The 17,771-nt window shown below is 32.8% G+C and overlaps 1 protein-coding gene and 1 long non-coding RNA gene across 4 annotated transcripts in view; one reads left to right on the forward strand and one right to left on the reverse strand.

Moving 5' to 3' along the window:
• The window catches only part of MIB1 (MIB E3 ubiquitin protein ligase 1), a 142,455-nt gene that overhangs the window by 42,912 nt on the left and 81,772 nt on the right, over positions 1–17,771 (reverse strand). The window contains exon 12 of the mRNA XM_077135812.1: positions 12,449–12,600. Within this exon, the coding sequence (XP_076991927.1) occupies positions 12,449–12,600 (152 nt within the window). The remainder of the gene's footprint in view (positions 1–12,448; positions 12,601–17,771) is intronic.
• On the forward strand, positions 1,973–7,572 carry LOC143662248 (uncharacterized). 3 transcript variants are annotated; one of them, XR_013165235.1, is made up of 3 exons: positions 1,973–2,417; positions 2,790–2,953; positions 4,078–7,572. It is a non-coding gene; the product is annotated as an uncharacterized LOC143662248 (long non-coding RNA). The 3 variants fall into 3 exon arrangements; XR_013165236.1 differs by having other exon boundaries at positions 1,973–2,398; XR_013165234.1 differs by having other exon boundaries at positions 1,975–2,374.

A 17,771-nucleotide genomic window follows, 5' to 3' on the forward strand; every position in this document is an offset into this window, starting at 1 on the left:
CCTTTTTTTCACTCTTGTGATTTTTTTTTACCACAAACTTTTTGACAGATACGATAATTAAAATGATCATTTATTTAATTAAATTCATTAACTCAGAATTTGGCAATGTAACAGAATTTAGCTCAAATGAAAAAGAGAGATGTAATGACATTCCTAGCTGCAGGATAGCTGTGAAGATGAGCACTTGATCATTCTTAAACTAAGGACAACTAAAATTATCTCTTAAATAATTAATTAGTTCATTTTTCTCCCTCATGCTGCCAGCTTGAGAAGCCCTTCTTACTTTTCTTTATATCCTCTTTGTGTACCTAACATAGGGAACTCGAAGTTTTGTTGAAGAAAATTTATGAAGGAACAAATAATTAAATGAACAATCATCTTTCTGAATATACTGAGGCCAGGATATTAGCAAGATAACATATTTCTGATGTATGGTTACATTCCCAAGAATGGTAATTGCTTGATTCATATCATTATTACAAACTGGAGCAACAGCAGAACAGTGGTAAAGAATTCCAAGTTTGAAGCAAATTATCTGAGTTAAAATACTGACTCGATGGCTGGTGACTCAAGCAGGTTACTTAACTTTTATGTCTCAGTTTCCTCATCTGTAAAATGTGAGAATAATAATAAATCTTACCTCATAAGATCGTTACGAAAATTAAATGAGTTAATATTTACAAAAGGCTTAGAACAGTGCCTAGCACATAATACATTACATAAGTATTTGCTTAAAAAAAATACATTCACTGCTAGAAAATGGTGAACAAAAATTGTTAACCAAAGAAACCTGAGACATGCTGTCTTCTCACACGCTGTGTAAGTTTTTCAATATCTAGGAAGGCTGGCTTTTAAAAATTGTTTTAAAATAGACATCCAAAATAAACTTTTAGGATATTAAATGTTAAAGACAAAAAAAAAAGTCAAGAACAAACTTCCCCTGTAGAAAAATGAGCTTAAAAGACTAATCATTTCTGAATAACTGATTGATACTTAAAAGAAAATATTTAAATTAAGAACAAAGTATACAGGCATTTTTTTTAGGTCTGTGAGGTCTTACATCACGTCTCCTCAGGTTTGTTGGATTTGATGTTTTAATATTTGTTCTCTCGTTAGAAATGAATTTTAATATTAACGTTACTATAAATGTACAACCAAGATTTAGAGAAGTATTTTTCTTTTGAGAAATACACTTTGTAAGTTAACAACTATTTCAGCCTGTGTTACCATGTGAAATGATCATAACTAAATGCTATTTCAGAAAATTAAACAACAATGAAAATGTAAAGGGAAAAAAAACCACTTCACATTTAAAAATAAAATAGAAATTAATTCATAATGAAATGCATTTTAAAGCTTCTACATGTATATTTAGTCTCAATGTAAAAGCACACAATTATTCAAAAGCATTACTATTTTTCACCTAAGTAATGCAAAAAACTGACTAAAATTGTCACTGAATTAAAAGTTCTAAGAAACATTTCCAAGATTTCACATTCACACTATTTTTTTCTTCCTATTTTAATAAGCTCTCTCCACCTTCAATATACAGGCTCTACAAACCCTCTCCAATGAAATATTATTCATCAAAATGTAAAAGTACGTATAGCAATGACTAGTTCTAAAGATGACCTACAAAGTCCCCTCAGGCCTTCAGCTACATAACATTATAATCATCCATATCTTTTACCAATAAAAAATCAGGCTATAAAATATATTTTGGCAGCAGAGGGTTTTTACTTATTCCACATCTCTCTAAAGATTGTCTTGCTACTAGCCAGGGGAGCTTTTTTTTCCTCTTTCCTTTTTTGCTCTGCAGTGCTTCTAAGTATAGTGACAGCCGCATCAGGCTTTCCTAGTATCAGCGCAAGCTCAGTGAAAATCTGGGAAATGTAAGTGGAAACATGAGAGACCGCTTTATTTGGCAGTGCTTAAAAAAAAAAATAAAATAAAGGGCAGAACAAATGGCAAAGCAGTGTTTGGACCGCAGGGTGAACAATCAATAGGCAGAAAGCAAGATAGAGGCTTCCTCGGCTTGTGGATCGACAATCGATAGCTGAGAGACTATTTTTTGCTATGGTTGACTAAATATGGTCAGGGAAGAGAGAGACACAAGAGAGCCTGTTTGCCTGAGAGTGCATGTTTCAAATGCTTAGCTGCCTATAAAGCTGTAACAGTTTAGCCTGTGGCCACTGAGGGAAGAATCTAAGTCAGCCTCTGTGGTGACCATGTGCAAGTCCTGCCCTCACTTGCAGACCTGACCTCTGGACATGAAAAGGTAGCTTCAATACAGATCTACCTGGAAGATTTAATCCTGGAAACTAAAAACCAAAAAAGCCTCAAAGCAAGAAAGATGCAGAATATTTCCTGAGAAGTAAGAAGAACCCAATATATTCTGGTGGGCAAAGGAAAACAGGGTGAATGTTTACAGTAACTTGGGGGGGAGTGAGGTGTGCTTTATTTATTGTTTGGTCTCTTTTCAATGAAAAAAAATAACTTTTTATATACAACTTTTTTGTGCAACTCTTTCCCTCTTCTGAAGCATTTCATCTGAAAAAATACGCTCGGTTCATTTTCTGGCCATTGTTGCATCCTTCCTTGTTTGCATAACTTTTTGTACAGCAAGTACAAAATACTCCTCCAATCTGTGCAATACTGGTACTATGGCTTTCCAGATGAAATGACCAATGTTGACTCCATTTTACTGTAGGTTTTTAGGGGGAAGGGGAAGAAAGGAAAAGTAGGCTTAATTGTGTGTATGTGCTTGTTTTTCAAATTTATTTTAAAAGGTGGGGTTTTGTATTTACTGATAATTCCCCCGCTTATGAAAAGAAGTGCTGAATCAGCGAATAGAGTGAAGGAGCAATCAAGATGAAATGGCTGCTGCTGAAGTGACTCTCTAGGTCACTACCTCTCTTCCAGCTGCAAATGCTGCATGATACCAAGTATTCAGGTAACAGAACTCCATGAGGCCTGTACTTACAAGGATGCTTATAACTGCTGTATGCTTACCTATTATTGACTCAAACCTGTTTTTATTGTTATATTAAATTCTATCTGCCCATAGCTTATTTTCCATAGTTCAAGTAGAAAGGATACATGGTGTAAAAAGGAATGTTCAAATATCACGGCAGATAACTTTTTATCTTGAAGTTGTACAAATCATTTATTGTCATTTATATTATTTAATCTTTACTGCTTCAGATTAAATTATGATTTTTGCCAACCCTAGTAAAGCATATCCTGCTTCAAAAGTATGCTACCATTTAAAAACTATTAACTATCGGTTTCAAGGTTTAATCAACTGACAAACTTCGCAATCATAATAACTTTTTAATGCTTATATCAACTGGCCATAGAAATAAAGCAGAATGTACATGGTGCAATTCTAATGCTGCATTGCTGAAACTGCTGTAGTACTGGCTATCTACTGCTCCATGCTGATTTGCTCTCTATGAGCTGCACTAGCATTTTATCACAGGCTGCAGAAATTCTATTTCCCCTGCTTTTTTTGCCTTCCTTTCTCATCTCTGAAAACTCCTTAAGGTTTTCTTTTAATTAACCTTTTAATACCATAGTATAATCTCTTCCCATTCTAAACGAGCAAGCTAAACCCCGGATACTCACAGGTTAAATAAAACCTTTCACTTTTTAAGTATGACTTTGAGAAAAGTTGGCTGTTCTACTAGTTATCCTTTAAATTAGAAAAGATCAAAAGAATTAAAAGAACTAAATTCACCAAAAATTAGATATTTATATATCTATTTGAATTTTTATTTGACCCAAACAGAAGTACCAAAGTGCAAGATCCAGGTAAGTAACTGCTAAGATAAAGGAAACAACAAAGAACTTTTCAAATGATCGTGAATTCTTATCTGTGACCTTAAAAAAACTTGAACAAAATATTCATCATTTTAAAAAATTTAGCACACTCACAAAAGATGTTCTTACCCTCGTGCTTTCAACTTGAGGATCAATATTAGAAACATTATTAACTGGTTAACTCATGAAGTTTTGGGCAAGCTATCTAGTTTGTAGAAAAAAAATTGCATTGAATTAATTACTATCTACTTTCAGGATCTAGAAGTACACTACAAAATAAGAAGTTTGATCTGAAAACTATGAAGAAACACTAGGCCGACTTTACCAATTTCTTAAATACACTCTGTGAAACTCCACTGATTCTATGAATCTCTTGCAAAAAGGAAAAAACAACAACAACAAAAAAAACAGAACAAATTTCAACAGAGAACTGGCCAAATGTTAAAAATGTCTATGTCCATCAATTACAAGGAATCATAAAAGGCCAATGCCACTCTTCAGGTAAATTTGTTATAAAATTTAGTTTTGGATAAATTAGTCTCTACAAATGATCTACCATTGTTCTACAACAGTAAACTGAACGTTTTGTTAACAAATGGGAAAATAAAGCATTTTGTGTTTTTACAGCTAACAGCTTAGTAATACCTACTCAGAGTACATACTTCTTTATGTACCCATATGAACATACAATGCTATGGAATGTAAAGAAGTATGTATTTTTGGTAGGCAATAAACCACCAAGAGGGAACTAAACTGCAACTAAAAGAAGCCCTTGCTTCTTTCTACGTGAATGACCTTCATATGGTAAATTAATCTAGTATCAAACAGACTGACCTTTTGCAATACTAATACCATAAAAATGTACCTACTGCTTACCGATAGAAACTTAATACTCACATGATGAAAATTTGACTACAAAAGGGAAAATGTTAATATTAGCACAAAAGAATGAGGGCTACGTGTGACTTATCTTCTCTCTCAACAATGTGATCTTAAGTATATTACATTAGTAGGGCTGATTGATGTAAAAGAAAAATAAGATTTAACAAAAGCTGACTTCATTCACATTTCAACAGTTATTTTTATTCTATATTTTGATATATATATATAATCTACTACTATTAGAGGACTTTCTGAAGCACGCTTTTTTTTTTAGGCTTTCTTTTTTGATAGCCACAGAGTCATAATCTAGAAGACTATCATTTCAGTAAAATTCTACCTCTCAAAAAATGTCTTTCTCAAGATTTATCAGGTCTTTAATCCAATCTTCACTTTAAATGCTTAATTGAAACATAAGATTTAAACATGAAATATAACAGCTGGGCCACAGCTATAATTCAACAGGGTACATTAGTAACAGACCATCAAATATTTAAAAGTTGTTGATTTATTATCTACATTGTCTTTGAAATTGTTTTCTCCAAAGGGGGTACACAAAATAACTAAACTTATAAACATGAGAAGCTCAGTGTTTACAGCACGCTGGAGGTATCAAAATGCTTTGAAGGAATAAGAATAAAACTCTTAGCTACAATTTATAAGCAGTACCTGTTTTAAGCTACCATAATAGATAATAGTCAGCAAAAGAAATGTTTTGCTAATATTCTTGTATTCTAATAATTTCTTACTGAAAGTATTATTACAACTGGAATATTTAGACATGTATAAAACTGTTGTTAGGCCTACCTTGCATGTTCTAAATGCTAAAAATTACAAATATATTACTTCAAAAGTAGAGATTACCCTATAATTCTACTCAGAGTATTACTCTACACATCCTGTTTTATAATGAACAATTTTATTAGTTATTCTATAGACATTAAACTAAGTTTTTAATAATTCTTTTAAAACATCCCATCAACTAAGACTCTTCTTGCTATAAAATTAAGAGTATGTACTGCTTAAAAACAAAATGACAGGATATTCATTTAAAAAAGTAAAATTATATAATAATATTCTGGTGCTTACAAGTTTAACTTAACATATCTAAAAGTATTTTCAATCACTCTAAAATGTCACATCCATCACTTAGATCAGCTGTTCATTTTTAACTGAGTACATATTAAACTCTGGGCATCTGCTGACACTGGTGTAACTCAAACATTTCAACTGTCTCCCTGACAGGGATAACAGATGCTGACATTATCAAATGCTGTACTATTTTTTTTCCATGGCCTCTTCTTGCCCCGATATGGCCAGTTTATGAAACTGAACTGCCATCCAAAAGCACACTTGAGCAGCTGGATCTGCTAAACAGCTCCCATATAACTAGTAAAAATAGCAGCCAATTTTATTGCTATCTTCAGAACTTAAGGCCAAGCAATTTAACACCTGTTTCATTTCTATTAGAATAAGTGATGGAAAGAATTGTAGTTATATTAATTTCACCAGCAGCATAATGCTAACCAACAAACAGATGAAGAATATATTTAACATAAGAATTGTTCGCATATTGTGTAAACTGGTATTGACCTTCTCCCAGTTAAGTTCAAAACAGTATCTATAAAAAGCATTTCTTTATTCTCTGCATTTCATTGAAAGTGCTTACCTTATAGGTAAATGATAATTTATCAAGCTTTTATTTTATGCAAATATGTTTCAAAAGACATCCCTTCCCCCTTATTGAGATACGACAGTGAAACCACACTATAACAAAAATTTACTGATGTTTAAAGAATTAACTCACATGGTGGGGATTGTAGTTGACCACCAAAAGTCAACATATTAAGTGATTAATAAGGAACTGGGCAATATATACTCAAAATGAGAGAGGAATTTAATTAGTCAAGGAAATAGACCTTTAAAGGAGTTAAGTTACTAACCTATGATTAGTAACATTACATAAAAGCAAAACCAAAGAAAAATAAGCTGGCACACATGGTAGTTCCTTTCAACAGAAGTCCAAGCAATACACTGAATACACGTATGACCTATTTATAAACCAAAGGGCAGTAGTGCTTCCTTAAGGCCACTCATATTCCTCCACCCTTGCCAGCAAGTTGCCACTGGTCCTCAGTAATACTAAAAGAGAAAGCAGCAGCAGAAGGTGTGACTAACAGTACTCTTCCTTAACTTACAGCTTAACCACCCAAATGATTTGGTTTAGTGCCTAGAGATAAACAGAAAACATAACTCTGAAACACATCAAGGTCCGTTTGTTCCTTCAAACGCTGCTGATTTTGAAACAGGTTATTGTAAACATTTAGGAATTAAGCAAACCCTTTGAAAACAAAGACATTTACTGATAATTCCTTAATGCATTAAGGATGTATTAAAAAGAAAAGTCTCCTGCACTGGGTAAGTAGGGAAATTAGGACAAGTGCCTTCAGAATAGAAAATTTACATTTAATGACTGAAACACTGATAAGAAAATTTCTAACACTTGTAGAAGGTCCATAATCAGAGCTGAAAAAATAAAATGCCTTTAACTGTTTTGGATCCCAAACTAGCAGCACTGCAATGCTTTGCTAGAGCTGGTAAAATGGAACCAAATCGCCTCTTCAATGGATTTGGTCCCCTTCAACCAGCTGTAGCTATGCATTGATTGCTACAGGACAAAAGAATGTTTTAAATTATGAATATCAATCACATGTCAACTAATTTCAACTTATTTAAATTATTCAGACTCATTAAAATCAAATAATTTGTTACAGTCAATTCTACTCATAATGAGCTAAAGATGTTTGTAAAAAGCTTGATGAAAAATGCGTGGATGACTTAAGGATTTCAAATAAAATAATTTTACCTATTTACGGCCTCTTGGTATTAAATTTCTTATCATTCAAAAAGAAATGATAATGAAATGTAGACTATGCTTCATAAAAAGAAAAATGAACTTCCTTCAAAGAGGAAAAATCCAGGAAGGTGACCTAAAATTGACCTGAAAACATAATAGGCCTTAGGGTTGTTTCTTCTAATAACATTCTGTGACTTCCTCTGTCTTCTATGTCCTTCATAAAAATATATACAAACAAGACTCACTCACTCCTTCTCCCAGTGAACAGAAATCGCTGAAGGAAGGGGAAAATTACAAGTGCTCCAACACTCACAGAACTTTCTTGGTGGTTGCAGTAAGTCTATAGATAACTTAATGTTCTTTCATAGACAGACAAAAATCTCAGCAATTAATGAAGCTTACAGAAAGCAAGCAGTACTGAAAAAACCCAGATGTTCCCATAACCCTTACCTGATCATGCCTCTATTTTAAAGTGAAAATCATTCACTAAGAGATGTGGGCAAAGGGAGATACATAAAAATAAATTTCATTACTTCATTCAAGTTAACAGCCCTTCTTGTTCATAATATTAACTATATTATGATCAGGTGAATTAAATACATAGACATATTACAAAATACACAGTGCTTTAGAGTAGATGCCTGGACACACTATAAATATACTGGCATTTAAAAGATCTTCTGCCATTTTTTGTATATGGCACTTAGCATGTTCAAAGTTATAAGGAAAGAAAAACTTTAAATACCAAAACACAGTCCAGATTATCAAATCTTCCTGTATTCTAACAAAGCCTCATTAAAAGACCATATATTTCAGAATTTAAAAATTCTGATCACATATTCTGTAAGATTTAGTATGTGTTTTTGTGGGTATTAATAAGTAAATAAGAAGTGTCTGGGAAGTTATTTTAGTGCTAAGCTAAAACATAAGTACAGCACATCACATGATTCACTCATATTTTACTATTCCTTTTTAAATTAAAGAAAAAATTTTAAATAACTTTATATAATGTAACTTTATAATTTTGAAATGAGTATCCCCCAAATACATATCAATCATTTTTGCCAGTTCTGCAAAAAATACTTAAAAAACCTAAAACTCTAAAACTTAAAAGCAACTAAAAATGTAGCATCCTCATAGGAAATATCTAAGTAATATGCTAATTGAATGGTGTCCTATTAAATTTCGTTTTTGTTTCTAACTGCAGAAATAATTTCTGCTCTTTATTTTAAATCTGAAATGTTACCTGCATGTAAAAGACAATACAGCTAAACCATAAAAGAAACATTCCTATAAAGAGCAAATATTAGAATGTGTATCAGTATAGGTCTCAGTCAAGACTGCTCTAAAAATAAAAAAAAACTACCATATTAAAATACACTGTAACTGTTATTCTAAAATGTTCCAAACTTTATAAAGCACCAAGGTACTCAGACAGAAAAGTTACATTATACGCTTCCACAGTTGTAAAAGAAAAGAAATGGCTTTATAATTCTTTTTCTCTTAATGTCTTTATTTCAGTTACTGTCACACATACGGAAATGTGATCAAGTTTGAAATCTGGAATCTATACTGATCAGAAGCTCTGAAATCTGATTTCAAAAATATAGGACATACAAACATATTTTTGAAGTCCATGAAAATGACTTTCTTTTTTAAGGAAAAGCACATCTAATATTTATTCATTTCTTCCTTGAAAAAGTACTACCGCTAAAAAAACAAGTAGTATTTCTTACTTAAAGAAAAACTAGGGAATGCTATGATACTTAAATTCCACATGTATGCATGTGTACTACCAAATCGGAAACCTTTCATATTATTAACCAAAATAAATGGAATAATTGTAAGTAAATATTTATTCTGGTATTGGGGTATAAACATAATGATGCAAATAATTTACTATAGAAACAAATATATACATTTTAAAAAAGAAAAACCTCAAAATAAAAATTATATGAAAGTATAATTGCAATTAAAATGGATCATATGTAAAGTTCAACAGTTAGGCCAAAAAATTCTAAGTACAATTGCAGCACAAAACAAAAATTACAAAAAGAAAATTCAAATGTTACAATTCAAGGTAAGAGGAGTCATTAACTTACATAAATTATAAAATATTTATAACAGGAGAAAATACTAGCACATTTTTAGATCACATGTTATTTTATTGAAAACTAAGTTCATCAAGTATAAGAAATAAAAATGTACTCTTATCTGGTTTTCCAAAATAAGTGTTTTGAGTAAACAACAAATGTTTTCTTCTGTCTTTAGACTGATCAGTATAGAAAAGAAAAACCAACTTAAAGAAACTTTATATAAAAAAAAGCCCAACTTGGAATTACAAGTGATATATAAGTAGTGTCATCTTTGGTTTCCATTTAAAATCACCTTTTTTAACAAACTACAGTCATAAAATATTCCAAGGAGTAGGAATAAAGAAGTTGAATAGCTTTAACTGAAGTGCCACTTTGTTGTAGAACGAAGATGCTGTTCTTTTTTTTTAATGTCACCTGTCACCAGTATCTGGTTGAAGGAGTCACTGTTATAAATTTTTAAAGGAAACCTCAAATTTTGTGCAAGAATTGAGGAAACAGAAAAAATAAAATTTCTACACCTTCTTTAGGCTTAGCTTTATAGAATATAATATGCATACTTTCAATAAAAATGAATTCAAATATCTTAGAAAGTTATTCGGTTTTACATACTTCAATTTTCACAGTTTATCTGAATTTTATCTATACTCCAAATTCCCTCAATAAAATCCTTTTTATCATTTTAGTCTTTAGAAAAAAAGGAAATTATGGTAAGTGCGATAAATTAAGAACACAAAACAAGGAAGTAAGGGGCAAACAGAAAATAATTCCAATAATGAAATCTAGGAAGCTCTAGAGGAAAGATGGCTAACATAAAGAGGAGACATAGTGCACCCTGATAAAATAAAATGCTTAAATAAATGAGGGAAGAATGTTGAAGGCACATTTTTGAAAAGGAGAATGATGTAATGTAGCTGAAGGACAGGTTAGGCAGAGGAATTTTAATTAGCTGGAGATAATATTAGAAAGACAGGTTATGGGCACACCAGAAGTGGGTTTGAATGCCAAGCCAAGGGGTATAGATTTTATTCTACTTAACAATAGGAAGCAACTAAAGATTTAGGAACAAGAAAAAAGAGTCATTCAATCTACACTCTTACAATGGCAATTTTGGTAATTGAAATTTAGATCTATTTTGAGACTGAAAGCAGAGAGAGCAATGAGAAAGATAACTGTAATAATCTAAGTAAAAGTGGTGAGTACTTTAAAAGGGCAGCAACAATGGGAAGAGAAAGAAAGGAATCTAAAGATAGGATGAATAAAGAGAATTTTAGTACTAATCGGAAGTTCGGAATTAGTGTGAGAGCAAGATAACCTAAAGACTCTAAGCATAAGCAATGAGGCAACAGAGGAGCAACGTAGTGAGGCCTACTTTATTAAATCATTCACTGTCCACATGCTTCAGTCTTGTCTCACATGTGGGCTATACAATACAGAAAAAGTAATAAAAGTAGTTAAGAGCTTAGGTTCAAAAGTCAGACAGACCTTCTCCATGTGTTGCATCTGTACCACTAATCAGCGAGGTAATTTTGGTTGAGTAAACCAATCTCATTACAAGTCTCAAATTCTTATCTAAAAAATGAGGATATTAACACTGAGCTCAGAAAGTTATTGTAAGGATTCAATGAGATGACACATGTAAAGTACTTAGGAAGGGCCTGGAATCATTACCATCATCTTCAGTTTGAACATATAATACTATTTTGTCTCCTTCATAATTCCAAACTATATGGTGTTCAAATATTTATAGTTTAGAAAAAAAGAAATCCAGATATGATGTAAAATATGGTCATTAATCTCATTCAACATTATATACCTGCCGTTATGGATACCAACAAGCAATAGCAATAATATCCTTTCATTTTCTATGCTCACCCTCTAGTGGTGATCCTAAGAGGCTAAAAAATGGCAGAAAATTAGAAGGAAACATGATTTAAAAATGCAGTAAGAACTCAAAGGTTAGGAGTTTAGGATAGATTTAATTATCAAGAAAAACTCCAAAGTCAACATTTTCCTAGGTCAAGATACGTAGGGTTGATTCAACTATGAACATAAGATACCAAACATGAAACTTCCCAAAATGCTTCTCAAGGTACAGCTGTTCCAAAATGTCTCCATGCAAATCTCTAGGTTAAGCAAACATTTCCCTGTGTTGTGGGACTTCTCAGATCCTTTATGAATAATGTAACACTCCTAAGTAGTCTTTCTCAAACTTTAACCAGCAAATATTTTTTTATTATTACCATAACAACAGTTGGGGAACATCTACATTAGAATTTTATATGACTAACTAAATTATTACTAGGGAATTAGATAACTTAATAGTTATTTAGCCACAGGTTAAAAAAAATAATTACCACAGAAACGGATGGTATGGGTTTAGAGAACACTCTGAGAATGTTATGAAAAAACATAAATCTCAAAATGGGATGGATTGTAATTAAATCTTTAGATATAATCCAATATACCTAATATTTTATGTACAAATTTAGTATGGGTTGTGTTTTGGGGGGGAGGGGGAGCGGTGCATGGTCCAGGAATCGAATCCAGGTCTCCCACTCGAAAGGCAAGCTGTGCAACCTCAAATTTAGTATGTTTTGAACAGTCATTTCATAACAACAAAAAATTATCAAATAGAAACTAATCTATTGATTGCTGACATAAATTCAACAGACCTTTGAAATAATTTGAGACTAAAGTAAACTGAAATAATTTCCTCAGAAGTGCCAGAAAAAGAGAATCAGAAATAAAAAATATGTACTTCTAATTGTTATAAACAGTAAGGAGACATTTTTACCTGGGGTTTCCTCTTAATGCAGCATGGTGTAAAGCATTAAATCCATTATTGTTAGTGATGGTGACGTCTGCTCCAGCTTCCAGAAGAACTGCCAGGATATCATCACGCTTCTTACTTATTGCATCATGAAGAGGAGTATCACCTTCAGAATCCTTTTTTTTTTTAAGTATAAAGAGACTTAGATCAGTTATTCTTTAATCAGTCATCAGAAGTAATATCAATACTTTACTGAACTGATAAACACAGGCCATATCCAACAACTGAGCTCTGTGTTAATTATAACAATACAGGCAAGAAATAGCCACTTTTGTAGCAAATAAAGTCACACACAATCTAGGTGAACAACACAATGTACATGCTGCTTACCATTATTCACAAAGAAAAGGAAAAATAAAATTAAAAAGCTAAGTATTCACATCCAGGGGTGAAAGTCTCCCTGGCAGCATGGGAAATGACTCCCAGGGGTGAGTCCGGCCCTGGCACCATGGGATCAACAATTCCATCCTGACCAAAAGGGGTAAAAGAAGTGTAAGTAATAAAGTATCAGTAGCTGGGAGAGTTCAAATAGAGCCAAGAGGCTATTCTGGAGGTCACTCTTACACAAGCTTCAGTTAGACACTGCTACCTATCATCACTTACCAAACCCCAACCAAAACCATTTCTGCCAATAATAAAGAACATCTAGGGCAATATATAAGATTCTACAGAGGTTCCATGCACTAGGGTAACTTTTCAGAAACCTAATGGGTCCCTGGATCAGATACGTCCTGAAACTTTGAGGGCCCAGCCTCTCCAGAACATCAGCTAGTTCAATCTCCCTATCCCACAGAACAACTATAAGCAAAAATCGAAAATTGTGGAATTATAAAACCCATACCAAACTCTGAAATTTGTCCTGTGCTGTGCTTTGAAATTTATTGCTTTTTTGTATATACATTATTTTTCACAAAAAAGAAAAAAAATTGATGGTGATGATAAAAAATATTTATGCCTTCTAGCCTCCTATATTCAGAAGCAGCTAGAAGGAAAAATCTGACAAACTCTGAGATCTGTTCTGTAATTAATTACTTGTTGAAGAGTGCTTTGAAAACTACTGCTTTTTTCTTTCTTTACTTTGTATATATATTATACAAAAAATAAGTTAAAAAATTAATGGGCAAGGAGTATAAGAAGATACTATGAACAACTATACATCAATAAATTTACATAACCTAGATGAAATGGAAAAATTCTTAAACACACAAACTACCCACACTGACTCAAAAAGAAACAGATCTCAACAAATCAATTACCAATAAAGAGACTGAATCAGTAATCAAAACCCTCCCAACAAAGAAAAGCCTAAGCCCAGACGACTTCATAGGGGAGATTTACCAAACATTCCAAGACCTATCTCCAGTGCTGCTCAAACTCTTTCAAAAAATGGAAGAGGAGAGAACACTCCCTAATTCATTCTAAAAGGCCAATATCACCCTCATACCAAAGCCAGATTAAAATACCACAAGAAAATTACAAACCAATATCTCACGGCTATAGATGCAAACATCGTAAACAAAATACTAGCAAACCAAATCAAACAGAACATTAAAAGAATTATACACCACAATCAAGTGGGATTTATCCCTGATACGCAAGGCTGGTTCAACATAAGAAACCAATTAATGTAATATACTACACATTAACAGAATGAAGGAAAAAACCCACATGATCATCTCAACTGATGCCAAAAAGGCTTTTGACAAAATCTAACACTCCCTCTTGATAAAAACACTTAGAACACCAGGAATAGAAAGAAACTTCCTCAAATGGTATATATGAAAAACCCACAGCTAACATCCTACTTAATGGTTAAAGACTGACAGTTTTCTTCTAAGATCTAGAACAAAGCAAGGATGACCGCCATAACCACTATCATTCAATACTGGACTATAAGTCTCTGCCAGAGCAATTAGGCAAGAAAAAGAAATTAATGTCATTCAAATTAGAAAGGAAAAAGTAAAACTTTTCCTATGTGCAAGTGACATGATCCTACATACAAAATATCCTGAAAAACCAAGAAAGCTCCTAGAGCTAATAAATGAATCCAGCAAAGTGGTAGGGTATAAGATCAACACCCAAAAATCAGAAGCATTTCTGCACACAGCAACGAACAATCTGAAGAAATCAAGAAAAAAAATTTCCATTCACAATAGCAACTAAAAGAATGAAACATCTAGGAATAAATCTAACCAAGGACATAAACTACTTGTACACAGAAAACTACAAAACGTTGCTAAAAGAAAACAAAGAAAATCTAAATAAATGGAAGGACATTCCATGTGCAGGGATGGGAAGATTAAATACTTTTAAAATATGAATCCTACCCAAAGCAATTTTTAGATGCAAAACAATTACAATCCAAATTCCTACCACCTTCCTTGCAGAAATGGAAAAGCCAATCACTAAATGTATATGGGAAGGCTGACTGGAGCACAATGGAAGTTACCATTAAGTGATTACTGTTACAGATTTCTTTGTTCATTTTCCCCTCCCACTGTCTCACTTGACTAGTCTTTAAAAATAATAATACAATACAATGCAATGAAAAATTTATATGGAAGGGTAAGGGGCCCCGAATAACCAAAGCCATCTTGAAAAAGAAGACAAAGCTAGAGGACTCATTTTCCAATCTTAAAACTTTTTGCAAAGCCACAATAATCAAAACTGCATAGTACTAGCACAAGAACAGACATAAAGACCAACGGACTCAAACTGAGAGCTCAGAAATCAATCCTCACAGTTACGGCCAACTGATTTTTTTTTTTTTCACAATAGCATGGAAATTTTATTGACTTGAAAATAACTCTTGCAAAAGAGGTCCAAATCCAATATCAAAGTTACATAACTTTACTAAAAGTAAAAGAAAAAAAAATCCCATATAAATGAGAAATATGCAATGTCAATAGTTAGAAAGGTTCAATGTGGTAAGAATATCAATTCTTCTCTAATGGATCTATGAATTTTTTGTAATCTCAAACAAAAATCACAGGTGGTTTTTAAACACGGAATGAACAAATGGCCAACTGATTTTTTTTTTTTTTTTTTTTACATGGGCAGGCACCAGGAATAGAACCTGTGTTCTCTGGCATGGCAGGCAAGCATTCTTGCCTGCTGAGCCACCATGCCCTGCCCAGCCAACTGATTTTTGACAAGGGGGCAAAGACCACTCAAGTGGGAAAAAATAATTTCTTCAACAAAAGGTACGGGGAAAACTGGATCTCCATTAGCAATAAAAAAAAAAATTTTAAAGGACCCCTATACCTCACACCTTATACAAAAATTAACTCAAAATGATTAAGAACCAGAATTATAAAACTCCTAGAAGAAAACATAAGGAAGTATGTTCATGATCTTGTGTTAGGCAATGGTTTCTTAAACTTTATGCCCAAAGCACAGAAACAAAAGAAAAAATAGATAAATGGGACTACCTCAAAATTTAAAACTTTTGTGCCTGAAAGGACTTTATCATGAAAGTAAAACCTGGGAGAATATATTTGAAAACCACATATCCAATAAAGGTTTAATATTCAGATTATATAAAGGAATCATTCAACCTAACAAAAAGCAAACAACCAAATTTTAGAATCAATAAAAATGTGAACAGATATCTCTCCAAAAAAGATACACAAATGGCAATAAAGCACATGAAACAAGACTTGATATCACAAGCCAATAAGGAAATGCAAATCAAAACCACAATGAGATACCATTTCATATTCATTTGAATGGCTGCTATTAAAAATACACAAAGTGACAAGTATAGGAGAGGATGCAGAGAAACAAGATCATTCATTTATTGCTGGTGGAATATAAAATGGTACAGCCACTATGGAAGATAGTTTGGTAGTTTGGCAGGAATTTAAGTACAGAATTACCATATGACCTGGCAACTCCACTATTAGGTATATACCCCAAAGAACTGAAACAGGGACTCAAACAGGTATATGCATAGCAATGTTCACAGTAGCATTGTTCACAATTGCCAAAAGATGGAAGCATCCCAAGTGTCCATAAATCAATGAATGGATAAATAAAATGTGGTATAAACACACAATGGAATATTATTTGGTCATAAAAAGGAATGAAGCTCTGATACATGCAACAAAATGGATGAACCTTGAAGACATCATGTTGCGTGAAATAAGCCAGACACAAATAGGCAAATACAGTATGATCTCACTGATATGTTAGAATAAACAAACTCTGAGTCAGTATGTAGAATATAGGTTACCAGGGGATGGGGCAGGGTTAGGGAATGGGAAGTTAAGGTTTAAAATGTACAGGATTCCTATTTGGAACAGTAGAAATATCTTGGTAATGGGATGGTTTTGATGCTAACACAGCATTGTGAACATAATTAACAGCACTGAAATAACTAAACATGAATGCAGTTAAAAGCAGAAATATTAGGTCATATATTGATTACAGAATAAAAATTAAAAAAAAAAATTCCATGGAATTGTACTACACAGCGAACCCTAAAGTTAAACCATGGCTTATAGGTAATAGTATAATTATAAAAATGTGTTTTCATCAATTGTAACAAATGTTCCATACCAGCGCAAGTGTAAATAATACAGTAATATATGGGAATCCTGTATTTTATGCATAATTGTTCTGTAAACCCACAACTGCTCTAATGAAGAAAAAAAATACAAAAAAAAAGTAATGTGGTGGAAAAGGTGTCCCCCCCAAAAAAAACCAATGAGTTAAATAGTCTGATAAACCATATTCCTATTATTATGTGTGATACTCTGAAATTCCATACCAAACCTATACCAGTCTCAGGTTCCATAACAATGATTAAGTCAGTGATTCTCAACCTTGGCTGCACATTAAAATCAGGTGGGGAGCTCATAAGACTCAGATGCCTAGGCTGCATTCCTGGCCAACTGAATCAGAATCTCCAAAAACAGGGGGAGTGAGGAGACCTAGGTATCATTAGCTTTTCAAAGCACCCCAGATGAATATTTTCTGCAGACATGTTGAGAACTGTTCATCTAAATGTTTTCAAAGGGTAGGAAAGTGGCTAATTCACTCAAAGTGAAAACAAATAAGAAAAAAATTCAGCAGTCTCAGTCTACCTTTTTTTCTTAATGCTACTTTTTTCATTAATCTAGTCATTTAGCAATAAATTGTTCACTATCAAGTCATCTGCTAAATTGGTAATTTAGACCTCATTCATTTTGTAGGTTCACATTTGCTACTCTCGGTAATAAGACACAGTCTACTCTATTGCATAAATCAGAGTTGGTAAACTACAACGCACAGGGCAAATGCAGCC

Source organism: Tamandua tetradactyla, chromosome 18 (genome assembly GCF_023851605.1).
Source record: "Tamandua tetradactyla isolate mTamTet1 chromosome 18, mTamTet1.pri, whole genome shotgun sequence".
NCBI lineage: Eukaryota > Metazoa > Chordata > Mammalia > Pilosa > Myrmecophagidae > Tamandua > Tamandua tetradactyla.